General features: G+C 40.6%; 1 protein-coding gene across 1 annotated transcript in view; it reads left to right on the forward strand.

Annotated features, from left to right (window-relative positions):
• The window catches only part of LOC136120396 (zinc finger protein 721-like), a 48149-nt gene that overhangs the window by 29008 nt on the left and 3243 nt on the right, over positions 1–15898 (forward strand). The window contains 1 exon segment of the mRNA XM_065873809.1: positions 4638–5152. Within this exon segment, the coding sequence (XP_065729881.1) occupies positions 4638–5152 (515 nt within the window).

Here is a 15898-nt window from a genome sequence, read left to right on the forward strand (position 1 = left end):
ACACTAATAACACAAAAATGGCAAAAGGGAATAGAGCTTTATATGAGCAACGTTTCCATGTATCACTGGAATTAAGCTAGTATAAATCTGAGTCTCATTTTAGTAATTTAATACATCTATGTTAAAACGGCAACCTCTGAAATGTTTTTAAATATATAATGGAGAAGTCATTTGAAAATGAAAGTGTTACACTTGAAAATATTCACTTAATGCAAAAGAAACTTGTAAAGGAGGACTAAGAACTAAAAACAACATGAGAATTGTAGAAAACAAAAATGGCAGGTATAATTGCAACTATGTCAAAAATACTAAATGTGAATGGATTACATGATCCAGACAGGAGGAAGAGATTGTCACCCCAGATTAAACAAACAAACTATGATCTAAATTTATATTCTGTGTAGAGGTGATCTCAGAGAGACAACAGCAAGTGGTCTTGAAGCTAGGTTTTAGTTCCCTGCCCGGGAATTGAACCTGGGTAGCCTGGATGAAAAACCAGGAATCCTAGCTGCTAGACCACCAGGCTAGAAGCAAAGTTCCCCTGGCTCTTGCCCCATTTGAAAAATGGATTTCTCAAAGAGGCAAAAACTGTAAAAACAGGTACAGAGTTTATTATCCGAGACACAGCATATCATGTGGGAGAGCACACAGAGAAACAGTTTGTTTAAGACAGAAGCAAGGCAGAAATACACACCTGGAGAGAAGGGGTGTGGGGTCCTCCCTAATGAGGAGCACAGTAAAGAGGTGGTTACATCATTTATACAGGGCAGTTCTTCTGGATCTTTGTTTACGTTTGGCCAGTTATCTCATTTGTTTTCCACACTTGACCTGTCCTAGAGCTCGCCCCAATATGCATGTGCAACTTTTTGCCAAAATGGATTCCAACACAGAGGACTTCAGGAGTATGTCCACACTTTTTGTGGGGTGGTGCCCCCTCCCTTTTTGACCTCCAAGGAGCCTTCCTGCACATGTGCAGATAGGGAGGTTTCCTTGACCTCAGGATTGATAGATGTGGTCCTCTTATCTCATTACTCCAGCAGAGCTCAGCTCCTGCCATTAACTTTGTCCTTGGTGTGTCTAAGGAAGACAAAGCTCCAATCTACTTGCTTGACACACTCCCAGCTGCTCAGCCCAGGGACCCAACTACCTTCTACCTGAGAGGAAGCACACGTTCGATGCAAAGATACCAACAGATTGAAAGTAAAAGCGTATGATAGGTACATCTGTGAACAGCACCAACATGAAAACGGGAGAGATTATATAAATACCAGGCAAAATAGACTAGAAAACAAAACATATTAGTAGAGAATTAGCAGATGCAAACTATTATATATAGAATGGATAAACAATAAGGTCCTACTGTACAGCACAGGGAACTAGATTCAATATCGTGTGATAAATCATAAAGGAAAAGAATATAAAAAAGAATGTATATGTATAACTGAATCACTTTGCTGTACAGCAGAAACTAACACAACCGTGTAAATCAGCTATATTTCAATAATAAGTTTAAAAAATACATATTAGTAAAAAGAAAAAAATAATGGAAAAAGAAAAAACCCCAGAAAATCAGAATAGAACTATAAAAAGTGAAGTGGTTGAGTTAGTAAACAAAATCCACCCGTAAAATAAACCTAGACTCTACCTTTGCGTAGCTGGCTTCTACACAAAGTTCTCCAAAAATTTTAAAGAAGATTTGTCACTGAATTAGACTGGAGACTGTCATGTAAACACAACTAGTAGATACAGTTAGTTCTGGTTTTCTGCAAGTTTGCCAGGAGGGAGGTTTTTATTAGAATGGGAGGGTGGGGCGGTTGGCTTCCTTGCCTCCTTGCCTAAGACAGGTATACTTGTTTATAGAGACAATTTAGGCATGGTGGGTTAGGGACGGTCGGGTTGCTCCCCTGGGTGACAGGTTTATTGCTGATTTTCACAAAGTCTTGTAAATAATAGAATGAAGACAATACTTCACACTCATTTTGTGAGGCCAGAACTACTCTAATACCAAAGCCAACACATGAAGTACCAAAAAAAAAAAAAAAAGACACACCTATTTCTTTTGTGAATATGGATGGAAAAACACCCAACAAATACTAGCAAACCCAATACAGCCACAGATAAAAAGAATTATACATCATGATCAAGTGGGATTTGTTCCTGGGATGAAAGTTTGGATTAACATCTAAAAATCATTAATGTAATGAGTGAGGTCAATAGATGCAAGGTCTTCTAAATAGACTCAAAGAAATAATTGACAAAAGAAATAATACCCCTTCATGATTAAAACACTCACCAAAAATAGGAGGGCTTCCCTGGTGGCGCAGTGGTTAAGAATCTGCCTGCCAACGCAGGGGACACATGTTCCAGCCCTGGTCCGGGAAGATCCCACATGCTGCGGAGCAGCTAAGCCCGTGCACCACAACTACTGAGCCTGTGCTCTAGAGCCTGCGAGCCACAACTACTGAGCCCACATACCATAACTACTGAAGCCCAGGTGCCTAGAGCCCGTGCTCCACAACAAGAGAAGCCACAGCAATGAGAAGCCTGTGCACCGCAACGAAGAGTAACCCCTGCTCACGGCAACTAGAGAAAGCCCTCGCGCAGCAATGAAGACCCAACGCGGCCAAAAATAAAAAAATAAAATAAAATAGAAGGAAATGTCCTAACCTCATATTGAGCATCTATGGAAAACCCACAGCTAATATTATATTTAATTGTGAAACAGTGAATGCTTACCTCCAGCCATAACTAACCAAAGATGTCTACTCTTGTCACTTCTGTTTGACAGTTTATTGGAGATTTTAGCCAAGAACTCATTAGGCAAGAAAAGGATTAAAATGCGTGCATATTGGTTAGGAAGATGTCAAACTGTCTCTACTTCCAGTCAGGTATCTTATATATAATAAACTCTAGGGTCTGCTGAAAAAAACTATAGGAACTAGTAATTGAATTTAACAAGGTTAAAATCAAAATAAAATAAAAATAAAAATAAAAACAACTGCATTTTTATACACTTGTAATGAACATTCTGATAATGCAATTCAGAAAAGAAATGTATTTACAATAGAATCAAAGGCAATAAAACAGAATAAATATAACAAAAGAAGTATAAAACAAATACTCTGAAAACTACAAACATGTTTGAAAGAAATTAATTAATGTATAAACAAATGGGAAAACATCCCAGTTTCATGGATTGGAAGACTTAACATTGTTGAAATGGCCCTTCTCTGCAAAATGATCTAAGATTCAATAATCATAATCTGAACAGTAATTTGATTGGCAATCTGTTTCATAAATTTATAGGGAATTGTAAGGAAACCAGAATAGTCACACCATTCTTGAAAAAGAAAAAAAATTGTAGGATTAACATTTCTTGATTTCAAAACTTTGTACTAAACAAAGGTAATCAAGATATTGTGGTAGTAACAGAAGGGACAATTTTGTTAGTCAATGATACCTCAAGAAAGCTGTGGGGGAAGAGTTTCCAGGATGATTTATTGTTTTTCTTGTAACAGAGATAATAGGAATCAATTGCCTTAGGGATGTCATAGTCGTTTACATTTCAAAGTTCACTAGGGTTTGAAGCAAAAACTGATGTAAAATAAATTTCCTTTCAGTGTAAGTGTAGACATGAGAACTTAATGAACACATCTCACACCCTATGGTTAGACTGAGCAGAGTCCTTGCACCCAGCTAGGACTGCGGGCTTCAAATTTCTCACCAGGGCCAAGTGTTCTGGGATTCTTTACCTTAAGTACCAAAAGAGTGGGGGTGGAAAAGGGATGAGGGAAATCTCAGTGCTCGCTAAGATCAAAGACTAAAATGGACCAGCCTCTGTTACAGACGGTGAGGTCACACTTAAGTGTGTTCCTTATGAAAAGAACTGTATCAGGAACGAGTGAGATGTGACCAAAGGACCCCCATCTTTGCTTCCCACGTTGGAATTTTGCTGAGCTCTCTAAATAAAATGGCTGAATAGTTGCTGAGTTGCCAAATAATGATGTTGATGATGATAACTGGACTTACTCTGGACTAAAGAAAACATACCTTTCCCTAGAAACGGATGAGATGTGTTCCGTAACCCAATGGTATGTATAGACGAATTTTACCCTCCAATCCAAATTCTTGGTAAAGAAGTTTTTAAGCCTGAATGAACAACCCCTTTTTCCTAGAAAAACTTTTACCCATTTTCCTCGGGTCGGACACCATTCTGGGTCTCTCCAGAATCTGTGACCCCTTGAATTGCAATTCTAAGATCCCTCAATAGACTGCCATTTTGCCTCTTTATAATTGGTGGTCCTTATGGTTGACATTCTAAACAAGGGTCATAGTTCCATGAGTGGTTCGCCGCAGCCTTACGCCAAGCTCTTGACCTGCAGAGGACAGATGGCCCATTTGTTACAAGCAGACCTGGCCTGGGCCATCCTCTTGCTCTGTATTTCTCCAACCTGAGACTGAATCGGGAATTCCCGGCACACATCTGAGCCCACACTTTCACAAAAAGCTGGGTGAAAACACCATAGGCAGCCTCAGGCCAGGAAAACTTTCTGTTTAAATGCAAATGGAGCTGGCTGGTGAGGTTACCACCTAGAGGAGAAGATGTTTGGGCGGAGCCCAGCCCTCCTGCTCTGCAGTCACTCAGGCACGAAGTGGCGGGACTTTCGAACTGTCCAATCAGGGGCGCCGCTGGCGGAGGTGGGCGGGGCGACGCACAGCACCCGCAAGAAAGTCGCCACGGACTCCGATGTCCCAGGGAGGATATCTGGCGCTCCCCGCCCTTAATGGTCCCAGTCGTTTCTGCAGTGGTCGTAGGAGGCGTAGGAGGGACTCGAGGAGACCCGGAAAAGCTGGATATGGTGAGTGTGCCTCCCCGGCGTGTGGAGTCGGAGCGGAGAAATTGGTAGCAACCGGCGGGAACAGGCCGAGGCGGGACCCGGGCCTCCCTGCGTTCAACTCCGGAGTCTGCGAACCCGTGTCCACTTGGACAGCCACTGGGACCTCATTCCCTCCGGCTCGCAGCGTGGGGACGGGGCCTGCAGTCGGGACCCCGGGCGTCCTGTCCGGTCACTGCGCGCCACGACTTCGGCCCCGCCTCCTAGCCTCTCTGGGCAGCTCTGCGCCCGCAGCCCGCGTCTCCCCAGGGTGTGCGGTAACCGCGAGGAGGATCATCAGGGAACAATACTGACTCGGTCCCCGGGGTACCTGTGTATGAGGAGCTGTGTGGGGTCCCCAGTCCCTCCTTTCTCCCCAGGGCGGGACCTGTTTTCTCCTGAGTTTTCCAAATGGTTGGGGAGCAGGGTCTCAAATCCACGACCCTGTCCCTCTAGCCTAGCTCTTCCTAGAGTGGCAATAAATGCCTCAATTTCCAGATTCCTTCCCGAATTCTAAAACTCCAGCTTCTCCTCTTCGATTCACAGCATCATTATCAACTATTTGTCTTTCGTGGTGCATTTCAAGCAGACCCAATTCTTTTTTGTTTTAATTTTTTCCCCCACAGAGTCATGGATGACTCCTTTTTATAGATTTATATTCGTTGTGGATATTTGACATGAGAGGACAGCCATGAATAACTACGTGGAACTACTGTTTGAATCCTCATGCCTCTCCCTCAGAATCTTTTCTGGGCACAGACATCCTATCCGAAATCCTGCCAGTGGTGGTCCTCTTTGGAAGATTTCCTGGTTGATCTGTCAGCCTTGCCCCTCTCTGGCTTTGTCATAGGACATTTTTCTTCATCCTTTTAACATTCGTCTGTCTGTGTCTTTAGGTTTAAAGTGGATTTCTTGTGGACAACATACGATTAAGTGTGATTTTTAAAATCTGTCATTACTGTTATTTGTCTTTCAGTTGTATTGGGACCTTGATTAAAGTGGTGGCTAATACAGTTAGATTAATACCTACCACACCTTTTATTGCTTTTATTTGTTACCCTTGTACTTCGTTTCTTTTTGTCTTCCCACTTTTTCTGCTGTCTCTGGCTTTAACTGAGCATTTTACCTGATTGTTTTTCTTTTTTTTTTTTTTTTCTGATTGTTTTTCTTAATCCTCTGTTAGTATATCAATTACACATATGTTTTCACTTTTTTAGTGCTTGCCCTTGAGTTTTCAGTATACATTTACAACTAAGCCACATTTGTCAAGTGCCACTATACCACTTCATTGGGCATGCAGGTACCTCATATGAAGTTATTCCCATTTCCCCCATCTCTGGTCCCTTGTCACATGGCTCTCATTTATTTCACTTATCCATAAGTTTATAATTGCCATACATTCTTGTTCATATTTGAAACAAAGTGGTTATCTGCCATATTAATTATAAGAACTACAGTAGATATTTTACCTTCATATATTGTTCTTCTAATCCTGCATCTTCATCATTTACATTCTTTCTAATGAGTTTCTGAATGTTTCTTTCAAAGTAGGTCTATTAAGACAAAGTCTCAATTTTTTTCTGAGAAAGTCTTTATTCCTCCTTTATTCTTGGAAGATAATTTCGCTTGACACAAAATTCTAGGAGAGTTGTTTTTTGTTTCAAAACGTTAAATATTTCACTCCACTCTTGTTTCTTGCGTGGTTTCTGAAAAGAAGTCTGATTTAATTCTAATCTTTGTTTCTGTATAACTAAGGTGTTTTCCCCTCTGGCTTCTTTCCATATATATTCACGTTGTCTTTGGTTTTTGTGTAGTTTGAATACGAGCTACTTGGTTGTGCATTTTTATTGTTTATGTGTTTAGTGTCCTCTGAGCTTCCTGGATCTACAGTGTGTCGTGTATCATTAATTTTAGGAAAATCTCAATGATTGTTACTACACTAATTTCTTCTGCTCTTTTCTGTCTTTTCCTTTCGTAATCCCATGATGGTTATAAATCTTCTATTTAAGACAGTTTATGTTAGGGTTCATAGATATTGTTCTGTCTTTTTTGTGTTTCCATTAAACTCTGCTGAAATAGAATTTTTTGACAGGCCATGGTAAGAACAGAATATTTGGGGAATATTAATAATGTTGTATTTATTTTCTCTTTCCCAATTTTAAAGATCGTGGGTTGCCCTGTGACCTAAATGCTGTGAAGAATCTAAGAAGAGAAGTTTATTTCAAGTTATTTTGCTTTTCTCTTGCGAGGTTGGGAATGATAGCTTCTAAGTTATTAAATGCCAGAGCCGGAAGTAGAAGCTTCTGACTCCAGTTTTTTTTTAGAGAATATGTTGGGTGTAGGAGTTTATTAATTAATTAATTTATTTTTGGCTGTGTTGGGTCTTCGTTTCTGTGCGAGGGCTTTCTCTAGTTGTGGCAAGCGGGGGCCACTCTTCATCGCGGTGCGCGGGCCTCTCACTGTCACGGCCTCTCTCGTTGCAGAGCACAGGCTCCAGACAGGATCCTCCCAGACCAGGGCTCGAACCCGTGTTCCCTGCATTAGCAGGCAGATTCCTGTGCCACCAAGGAAGCCCTGACTCCAATTTTTTGACAGTTGGCTGTGGACAGCTTTAGAGCCTCATCCCTCCTTCTTCCCCTTGTGACCCACATGTATCCAAGGCAGTGAGAAAGGCTTTCCTCCTACCTTTGGCTTAGGAAAAGATTGAATCCACACATGCTCTGCCCTTGTGTATAAACTCTCACTTTATCCCACCACAAAACCAAAATAAAAAAGTCCACACACGTTTCCTTGCTCTCTCAAGCTGTTTCACGCCTGCTTGAGAGGCCTGCCTTACACTCGCCAGAGATCTCAGTTATGGAGGAATATACCCTTTTATAGCCTACTGGCAGTGTGTGCTGTCTTCAGCTAAGGGATTCTTATGCTTAGGGGTTAAACTGCATGTTCCTTTTCTCCCTAGATGAGCTTGACAATGGCAGAGGAAGGAAGGACACCTCTACAGTGGCTGGTCACAGAGGACTTCCTTCTGATTAGAGGATGGTGATTTTATGTTCTTTGGGAGGAAAGCACTGTGAACAGATTTATGTATTCTATAATCATGGGAATATCCACCATGAAAACATCATGGACTTCAGTGAGCTCCCTTACAATCTGCAGCTCTTAAATTTTTTTTTTCAGTTTATAAATTCCTTATACTATACGCAAATCCTTGTTGTTTATCTATTTAATATGTAGTAAACTGCATGTGTTAATCCCATACTCCCCATTTATCCCTTTTCCCCCCTTCCCTTTTGGTAACCATAAGCTTGTTTTCTATGTCTGGGAGCCTGTCTGTTTTGTAAATAAGTTCATTTGTACTCTTTTTTAGATTCCACATATAGGAGATATCATATATTTGTCTATCAATATCTGATTTACTTAGTCTAATAATCTCTAGGTGCATCCATGTTGCTGCAAATGGCATTATTTCCTTCTCTTTTATGGCCGAGTAATAATACATTGCATATATAAACCACATCTTTGGAATCCGTTCATTTGTTGATGGACACATAGGTTGTTTCCATGTCTTGGCTATTGTAAATTGTGCCGCTGTGAACATTGGGATGCATGTATCTTTTCAAATTAGAGCTTTCCTCTTTTCTTGATAAAAGCCCAGGAGTGGGATTGCTGGATCATATGGTAACTCTTTTTAGTTTTTTAAGGAACCTGCATACTGTACCAATTTACATTCCTACCAACAGTGTAGGAGGGTTCCCTTTTCTCCACATCTTTTCCAGCATTTATTATTTGTAGACTGATGATGCCCATTCTGACTGGTGTGAGGTGTTACCTCAATGTAGTTTTGATTTGCATTTCACTAATAATTTGTGATGTTGAGCATCTTTTCCTGTGCTTATTTGTCATCTGTATGTCTTCTTTGGAGGAATGTCTATTTAGGTCCCTTTTTTAAAAATAATTAATTAATTAATTTATGGCTGCGTCGGGTCTTCGTTGCTGTGCGTGGGCTTTTTTCTAGTTGCAGTGAGCGGGGGCTACTCTTCATTGCAGTGCGCGGGCGTATTGCGGTGGCTTCTCTTTGTTGCAGAGCACGGGCTCTACGTGCACGGGCTTCAGTAGTTGTGGCACACGGACTCAGTAATTGTGGCTCGCCGGCTGTAGAGCGCAGGCTCAGTAGTTGTGGCCCACAGGCTTAATTGCTCCATGGCATGTGGGATCTTCCTGGACCAGGGCTCGAACCTGTGTCCCCTGCATTGTTGGGCAGATTCTTAACCACTGTGCCACCAGGGAAGCCCTGTTTGTATATTTTAGAAATTAAGCCCTTGTCACTCACATCATTTGCAAATATTTTCTCCCAGTCCATAGGTTGTCATCTTGTTTTGTGTATGGTTTCCTTTGCTGTGCAAAAGCTCATAAGTTTGATTAGGTCCCATTTGTTTATTTTTGCTTTTATTTCTATTGCCTCGGTAGGTTGACCTGAGAAAACACTGCTACAATTTATGCAAAAGAATGTTTTGCCTATATTTTCTTCTAGGGGTTTTATGGTATTAGGTGTTATATTTAAGTCTTTAAGCCATTTTGAGTTTATTTTTGTGTATAGTATTTGGGAATGTTCTAACTTCATTGATTTATATGCGGCTCTCCTGTTTTCCCAACACCAGTTGCTGAGGAGAATATTTCTCCATTGTTTATTCTTGCCTCCTTTGTCAAAGATTAATTGATCATAGGGTTTATTTCTGGGCTCTCTATTCTGTTGCATTGATCTCTATGTCTGTTTTTGTTCAGTACCACACTGTTTTAATTACTGTAGCTTTGTAGTATTGTCCAAAGGCTGGGAGGGTTATTCCTCCAACTTTGTTCTTTTTCCTCAGAATTGCTTTGACAATTCTGGGTCTTTTATGGTTCCATATAAATTTTAGGATTATTTGTTCTAGTTCTTTGAAAAATGTCATGAGTAATTTGATGGGGATTGCATTAAATCTGTAGATTGCTTTGGGTAGTGTGGCCATTTTAACAATATAATTCTTTCAATCCTAGAACATAGGATATCTTTCCATTTCCTTGAATCATCTTTGGTTTCCTTTATCAATATTTTATAGTTCTCAGCATACAAGTCTTTCACCTCCTTGGTTAGGCATATTCCTAGGTATTTCATTTTTTGGTGATTTTATTTTATTTATTTTTTAAAATTAATTAATTTTTGGCTGCATTGGGTCTCTGTTGCTGTGCACGGGCTTTCTCTAGTTGCGGTGAGCAGGGGCTGCTCTTCGTTACAGTGCATGGACTTCTCATTGCAGTGGCTTCTCTTGTTGCGGAGCACAGGTTCTAGGTGAGTGGGCTTCAGTATTTGTGGCAAGCAGGCTTCAGTAGTTGTGGCTTGTAGGCTCTAGAGTGCAGGCTTAGTAGTTCTGGTGCACGGACTTAGTTGCTCTGTGGCATGTGAGGTCTTCCCAGGCCAGGGATCGAACCTGTGTCCCCTGCATTGGCAGGTGGACTCTTAACCACAGCACCACCAAGGATGTCCTGATGTAATTTTTTTAAAATAAATTTATTTATTTATTTTTGGCTGCATTGGGTCTTCATTGCTGCGCAGGCTTTCTCTAGTTGTGGCGAGTGAGGGCTACTCTTCGTTGCAATGCGTGGGCTTCTCATTGCGGTGGCTTCTCTTGTTGTGGAGCCCAGGCTCAAGGCACATGGGCTTCAGTAGTTGTGGCATGTGGGCTCAGTAGTTTTGGCTTGCAGGCTCTAGAGTGCAGGCTCAGTAGTTGTGGCACACAGGCTTAGTTGCTCTGCAACATGTGGGATCTTCCTGGACCAGAGTTTGAACATGTGTGCCCTGCGTTGGCAGACGGATTCTTAACCACTGCACCACCAGGGAAGTCCCTGATGTGATTTTAAATGGGATTGTCTTTTTACTTTCTCTTTTTTATATTTCTTTTTTGGTGTAAAGAAATGCAACAGATTTCTGTATGTTTATCTCATATTCTGCTGCCTTGCTGAATTCATTTGTCAGTTCTAGTAGTTTTTGTGTGGAGTCTTTAGGGTTTTTATGTAGAGTATCATGTCGTCTTCATATAATGACAATTTTACCTTTTCCCTTCTGATTTGGATTTCATTTCTTTTTCTTCTGTGATTCCTGTGGCTAAGACTTCCAATACTCTGTTGAGTAGAAGTAATGGAAGTGGGCATCCTTGTCTCATTCCAGAATTTACTGGGAATGCTTTCAGCTTTTCACCATTGAGTGTTATGTTGGCTGTGGGTTTGCCAAAAATGGCTTTTATTATGTTGAGATATGTTCTTTCTGTAACCACTTTGGTGAGAGTTTTTATCATGAATGTGTGTTAAATTTTATCAGACACTTTGTCTTCACCTGTTGAGATGATCATGTGGTTTTTGTCTTTTCTTTTGTTGATGTCATGTATCACATTGATTGATTTGTGTGTGTTGAACCATCCTTGTGAGCCTGGGGTGAATCCAGCTTGATCATGTTGTATGGTCCTTTTTGTGTATAGTTGGATTTGATTTGATCACATTTTGTTGAGAATTTTTGCATCTGTATTCATCAAAGGTATTGGCCAGTAATTTTCTTGTTTATGTAGTGTCTTTGGTTTTGGCATCAGGGTGATGGTTGCTTCATAGAATGACTTTGGGAGTGTACCCGCCTCTTCAGTCTTTTGGAATAATTTGATAAGGATCAGTATAAGTTCTTCTTTGTATGTTTGGTAGAATTCCCCAGGGAAGGTCTCTGGTCCTGGACTTCTGTTTGCAGGGAATTTTTTGTTTTTGTTTTTATATTGCAGCTTCAGTTTTTTTAAAATTAAATTTATTTATTTATTTTTGGCCACACCACATGGCTTGTGGGATCTTAGTTCCCCGACCAGAGGTTGAACCCAGACCACAGCAGTGAAAGTGTTGAGCCCTAACCACTGGACCACCAGGGGATTCGCACAGTTTCCATTTAACTCCTAGTGCTTGGTCTGTTCAAATTATCTCTTTCTTCTTGACTCAATTTGGGTAGGCTGTATATTTCTAGGAACTTGTACATTTCTTCTAGGTTGTCCATTTTGTGGGCATATACTTGTTTATAGTATTCTCTTATGATTTTTTTGTATTGCTGTGGTATTGGTTGTTGTTTTTCCTCTTTCATTTCTCATTTTGTTTCTTTGGGTCCTCTCCCTTTTCTTTTTGATGAGCTTGGCTAGAGGTTTGTTGATTTTTTTTTTTATCTTTTCAAAAAAACCAGGTCTCAGTTTTATTGATCTTTTCTAATTTTTTTTTAAATCTCTATTTACTTCCTCTCTGATCTTTATTATTTTTCTCTTTCTGTGACTTTAGGTTTTGTTTGTTCTTTTTCTAATCTTTGTAATGGTAGGTTAGGTTATTTATTTGGGATTTGTTGTTTTTGTTTAAAGAAGCCGTGTATCACTATGAAATTCCCTCGTAGAACTGCTTTTGCTTCATCTCATAGATTATGTATGACTGTGTTTTCATTTTCATTTTTCTTGAGGTATTCTTTAATTTCCTCTTGGATTTCATTGTTGACCCATTGGTTTTTTTAGGGACATGTTGTTTTTAGTCTCCATGTAATCATTTTTTTCTCGTTTTTCTTTTTGTGCTTCATTTCTGGTTTCATGCTGTTGTGGTCAGAAAAGATGCTTGAAATAATTTCTGTCCTCTTAAATTTGTTGAGACTTGTTTTTTGTTCTACTATGTGGTTTATCCTAGAGAATGTTCCATGTGCACTTGAAAAGAATGTGTATTCTGGTTTCTTTGGATGTAGTGTCCTATATATAGCTATTAAGTCTAACTATTGTGTCATTCAGAATCTCTGTTGCCTTACTGATTTTCTGTCTGGAAGATCTGTCCATTGATGCCACTGGGGTGTTAAACTCTTCTACTATTACTGTATTCCCATCAATTTATCCTTTTATGTCTGCTCATATTTGTTTTATGTATTTAGATGCTCCTACATTGGGTGCATGTATGTTAATGAGTGCAATATCCTCTTCTTGTATTGATCCTTTTATCATTATCCAGTGTCCTTCTTTGTCTTTCTTTATTGCCTTTGTTTTAAAGTCTATTTTGTCTGATATGAGTATTGCTACCCCTACTTTCTTGTAATTTCCATTTGTATGAAATATCTTTTTCCATTCCCTTACTTTCAATGTTTATGTTTCTTTTGCCATAAATCGGGTCTCTTGTAGGCAGCATATTGAATGTTCTTGTTTTATTGTCCAATTTACCACTCTGTCTTTTGATCGGGGCATTTATTCCATTGACACATAAAGTAGTTATTGATAAGTATGTACTTATTGACATTTAAAACCTTGTTTTCCAGTTGGTTTTATATTTCTTATTTGTTCCTTTCTTCTTTTTGTTTTTCCCTTTGTAGTTTGATGGTTTTCTTTGTATTATGCTTGAGTTTCTTTCATTTTGGGTTTTGTGAATCTATTGTATGTTTTTGGTTAGCCTGATTTTTAAGTTTGTTAACCTGTAAATGTATGTACTTGCTTTAGACTGGTAGTCATATAAGCTCAAACACATTGTAAAAGATCTACATTCTTACTCCCCTCCACACGTTTTGTGATTTTGATGTCTTATTTTACATCTTCGTGTTTATTACCCTTTTGCTGTTCCTTATAGTTATAATTGCTTTCACAGTATTCTTTTGATTCTTTCTTAATCTATGTACTGGCTTATTTAAGTGATCTTCAGTCCTCTTATATATTTACCTTTACTATTTTGGTTTTCCCATTCATATAGATTCTTGCTTTTCCATTTAGAGGGGACCTTTCTATATTTCTTGTAAGATAGGCTTAGTACTGCTATATTCTTTTAGTTTTTGCTTTTCTGAGAAATTCTATATCTCTCCTTCTAGTTTAAATGATAATCTTGCTGGGTGGAGTATCCTAGGTTGCAGGTTTTTCCCTTTCAGGACTTTCAGTGTATCTTGCCACTCCTTCTGCCCTGCAAAGCTTCTGTAGAGAAATCAGCTGATAGCCTTATGTGGATTCCCTTGTGATTGACTCTTTGGTTTTCTCTTGTTGCCTTTAGAATCCTCTCTTTATCTTTACTTCTTCCCATTTTAATTATGATATATCTTACAGCAGGTCTGTTTGGGTTCATCTTGTTTGGGACCCTCTGTGCTTCCTGTACCTGGATCTCTGTCTCCTTCTTTAGGTTTGGGATGTTTTCAGCCATAATTTATTCAATACTTTTCCAATCCCCTTTTCTCTTTCTTCTCCTTCTTGGATTTTATTATGCATAAATTGGCATGCTTTATATTGTTCCATACATCTGATATGTTGCTTTCATATTTTTCATTTGTTTTTCTGTCTGCTGTTCTGATTGGGTGATTTCCATTATTCTTTCTTCCAGGTCACTTGTTCATTGTTCTGCATTATTAAGTTTGCTATTTATTATGTTTAACTCAGTATTCATATTGGCAATGGAGTTGTCTAATGTTGATTGGCTCATCTTTATAGTTTCTAGTTCCTTGTTGCAGTGATCCATATTTTTATTGGTAGCCTTTCTTAATACCTTCAGCATTTTTATTACCTCCTTTTTGAACTTGGGGTTTGGTAGACTGGAGAGGTCTGTTTTATTGTTTGTTCTTTAAGGGGATTTCTCTTGTTCTTTTAATTGGGAGTAGTTCCTCTGCTATTTCATTTTTCTTATATTTCTCTGACTCTGTCAGTTTAGGAGAAACAGTTATCTACTGTGGTCTTGCAGTGCTGATGTTTTGTGGGAGTGTCACTGTGTAGACTGCTTGAGTCCAATATTCATGGTGCAAGGGCTGTCTTTAGTATGTATGCTTGCCATGTGTCTCATCAGGTTCTGCTGGCCCTTGTTGGTGTGTTTGGCCTTGTGGTGACCAGAGACTGCACTGGATGTTTGGCGGGGCCTCCTCTTTGCTCTGTGGTTATCACAGGTCTGTTGGGGGCAGGGTCTGCTCTCTAGTTGTTGGAATAGAAGCTCCTAGATCCGGTTCTAAGCTGTGGTGTGAGGTAGGTGACACTGGAGGTCTCCCACTGGGAGAGGAGCTGCTTCATCTTCATCCCCAGGAGATGTCTGTGGGGTGTGTGATTCTGTGGTGCTACTTGCCACCTGGTGTGCGTACCCACAAAGATCACTGCTGCTGGCACTGCCCTTGATGGCCACCTTCCCTTGGGGGCTCTGGTAATCAGGTTAGAGATTCCTTAGATGTGTATGTGTGCCCAAAGGGCCACCAGTGTTTAAACCCACAGAGTCATGTCCCCTTGAGCCAGCAGATAGTCGGCTCAGGTGGTTCTCAGGCAAGCACAAGCAGTCCCGGTCCCAAAATCTGTTGGAACAAGAACCCGCTGGAGCTGCATCCCAGCACCCGCAGTAGGACTGCCTGCAATTGGCTCAGATTTCAGCCCTGCCTCTGCTTGTGCAGGCCCAGAAAGTTCAAAGAACCCACTGCAGCTAGATCCCTTCTATGAGCATGCTGACAATGATGCTGCTATGGCAGACCTGTTCCCCTCCTGCCCGTGTTGACAATGGGGCTCCTATGGCAGACCCACTCTCCGTCCTGCTCATGCCCCCAGTTGCGACCCAGACCACAGTCCAGGCCCTGTGGGCTGTCTCTGTGCAGGCAAGCTGAGTCCTCTCCCTGGGTCTGTCCGTTGAAGCCACGTTTCTGCACCCAGTCATTGCACACACCAGCAGGCACGTGTCTTGGGCTGAGAAGTGCGGGCACGTTACCAGGTCCTTCAGTTCCGATCTCTCTCTACCCTGCCAGGCTACAGGCCAGCTGCCACGCTCTCCTTTTCAGCCTTTGAAACTCCCTATCTATCCTGGTGGACCTCCCAGCTGGTGAAGGAGGTTCCCTGGCTTAGGGGACCTTGCCTTTTTTACAGCTCCCTCCCAGGGGCACAGGTCCCATCTCAGTTCCTCTTCTCTCTTCTCCCTTCATCCTACCCAGTTATGTAGGGATCTTTCTTGCAGCTTTGGTTATATGAGATCTTCTGCAAGCTTTAAATAGGTATTCTAAAAAAATTGTT

The sequence above is a fragment of the Phocoena phocoena genome, chromosome 3 (assembly GCF_963924675.1).
Source record: "Phocoena phocoena chromosome 3, mPhoPho1.1, whole genome shotgun sequence".
NCBI classification, from domain to species: Eukaryota; Metazoa; Chordata; class Mammalia; order Artiodactyla; family Phocoenidae; genus Phocoena; species Phocoena phocoena.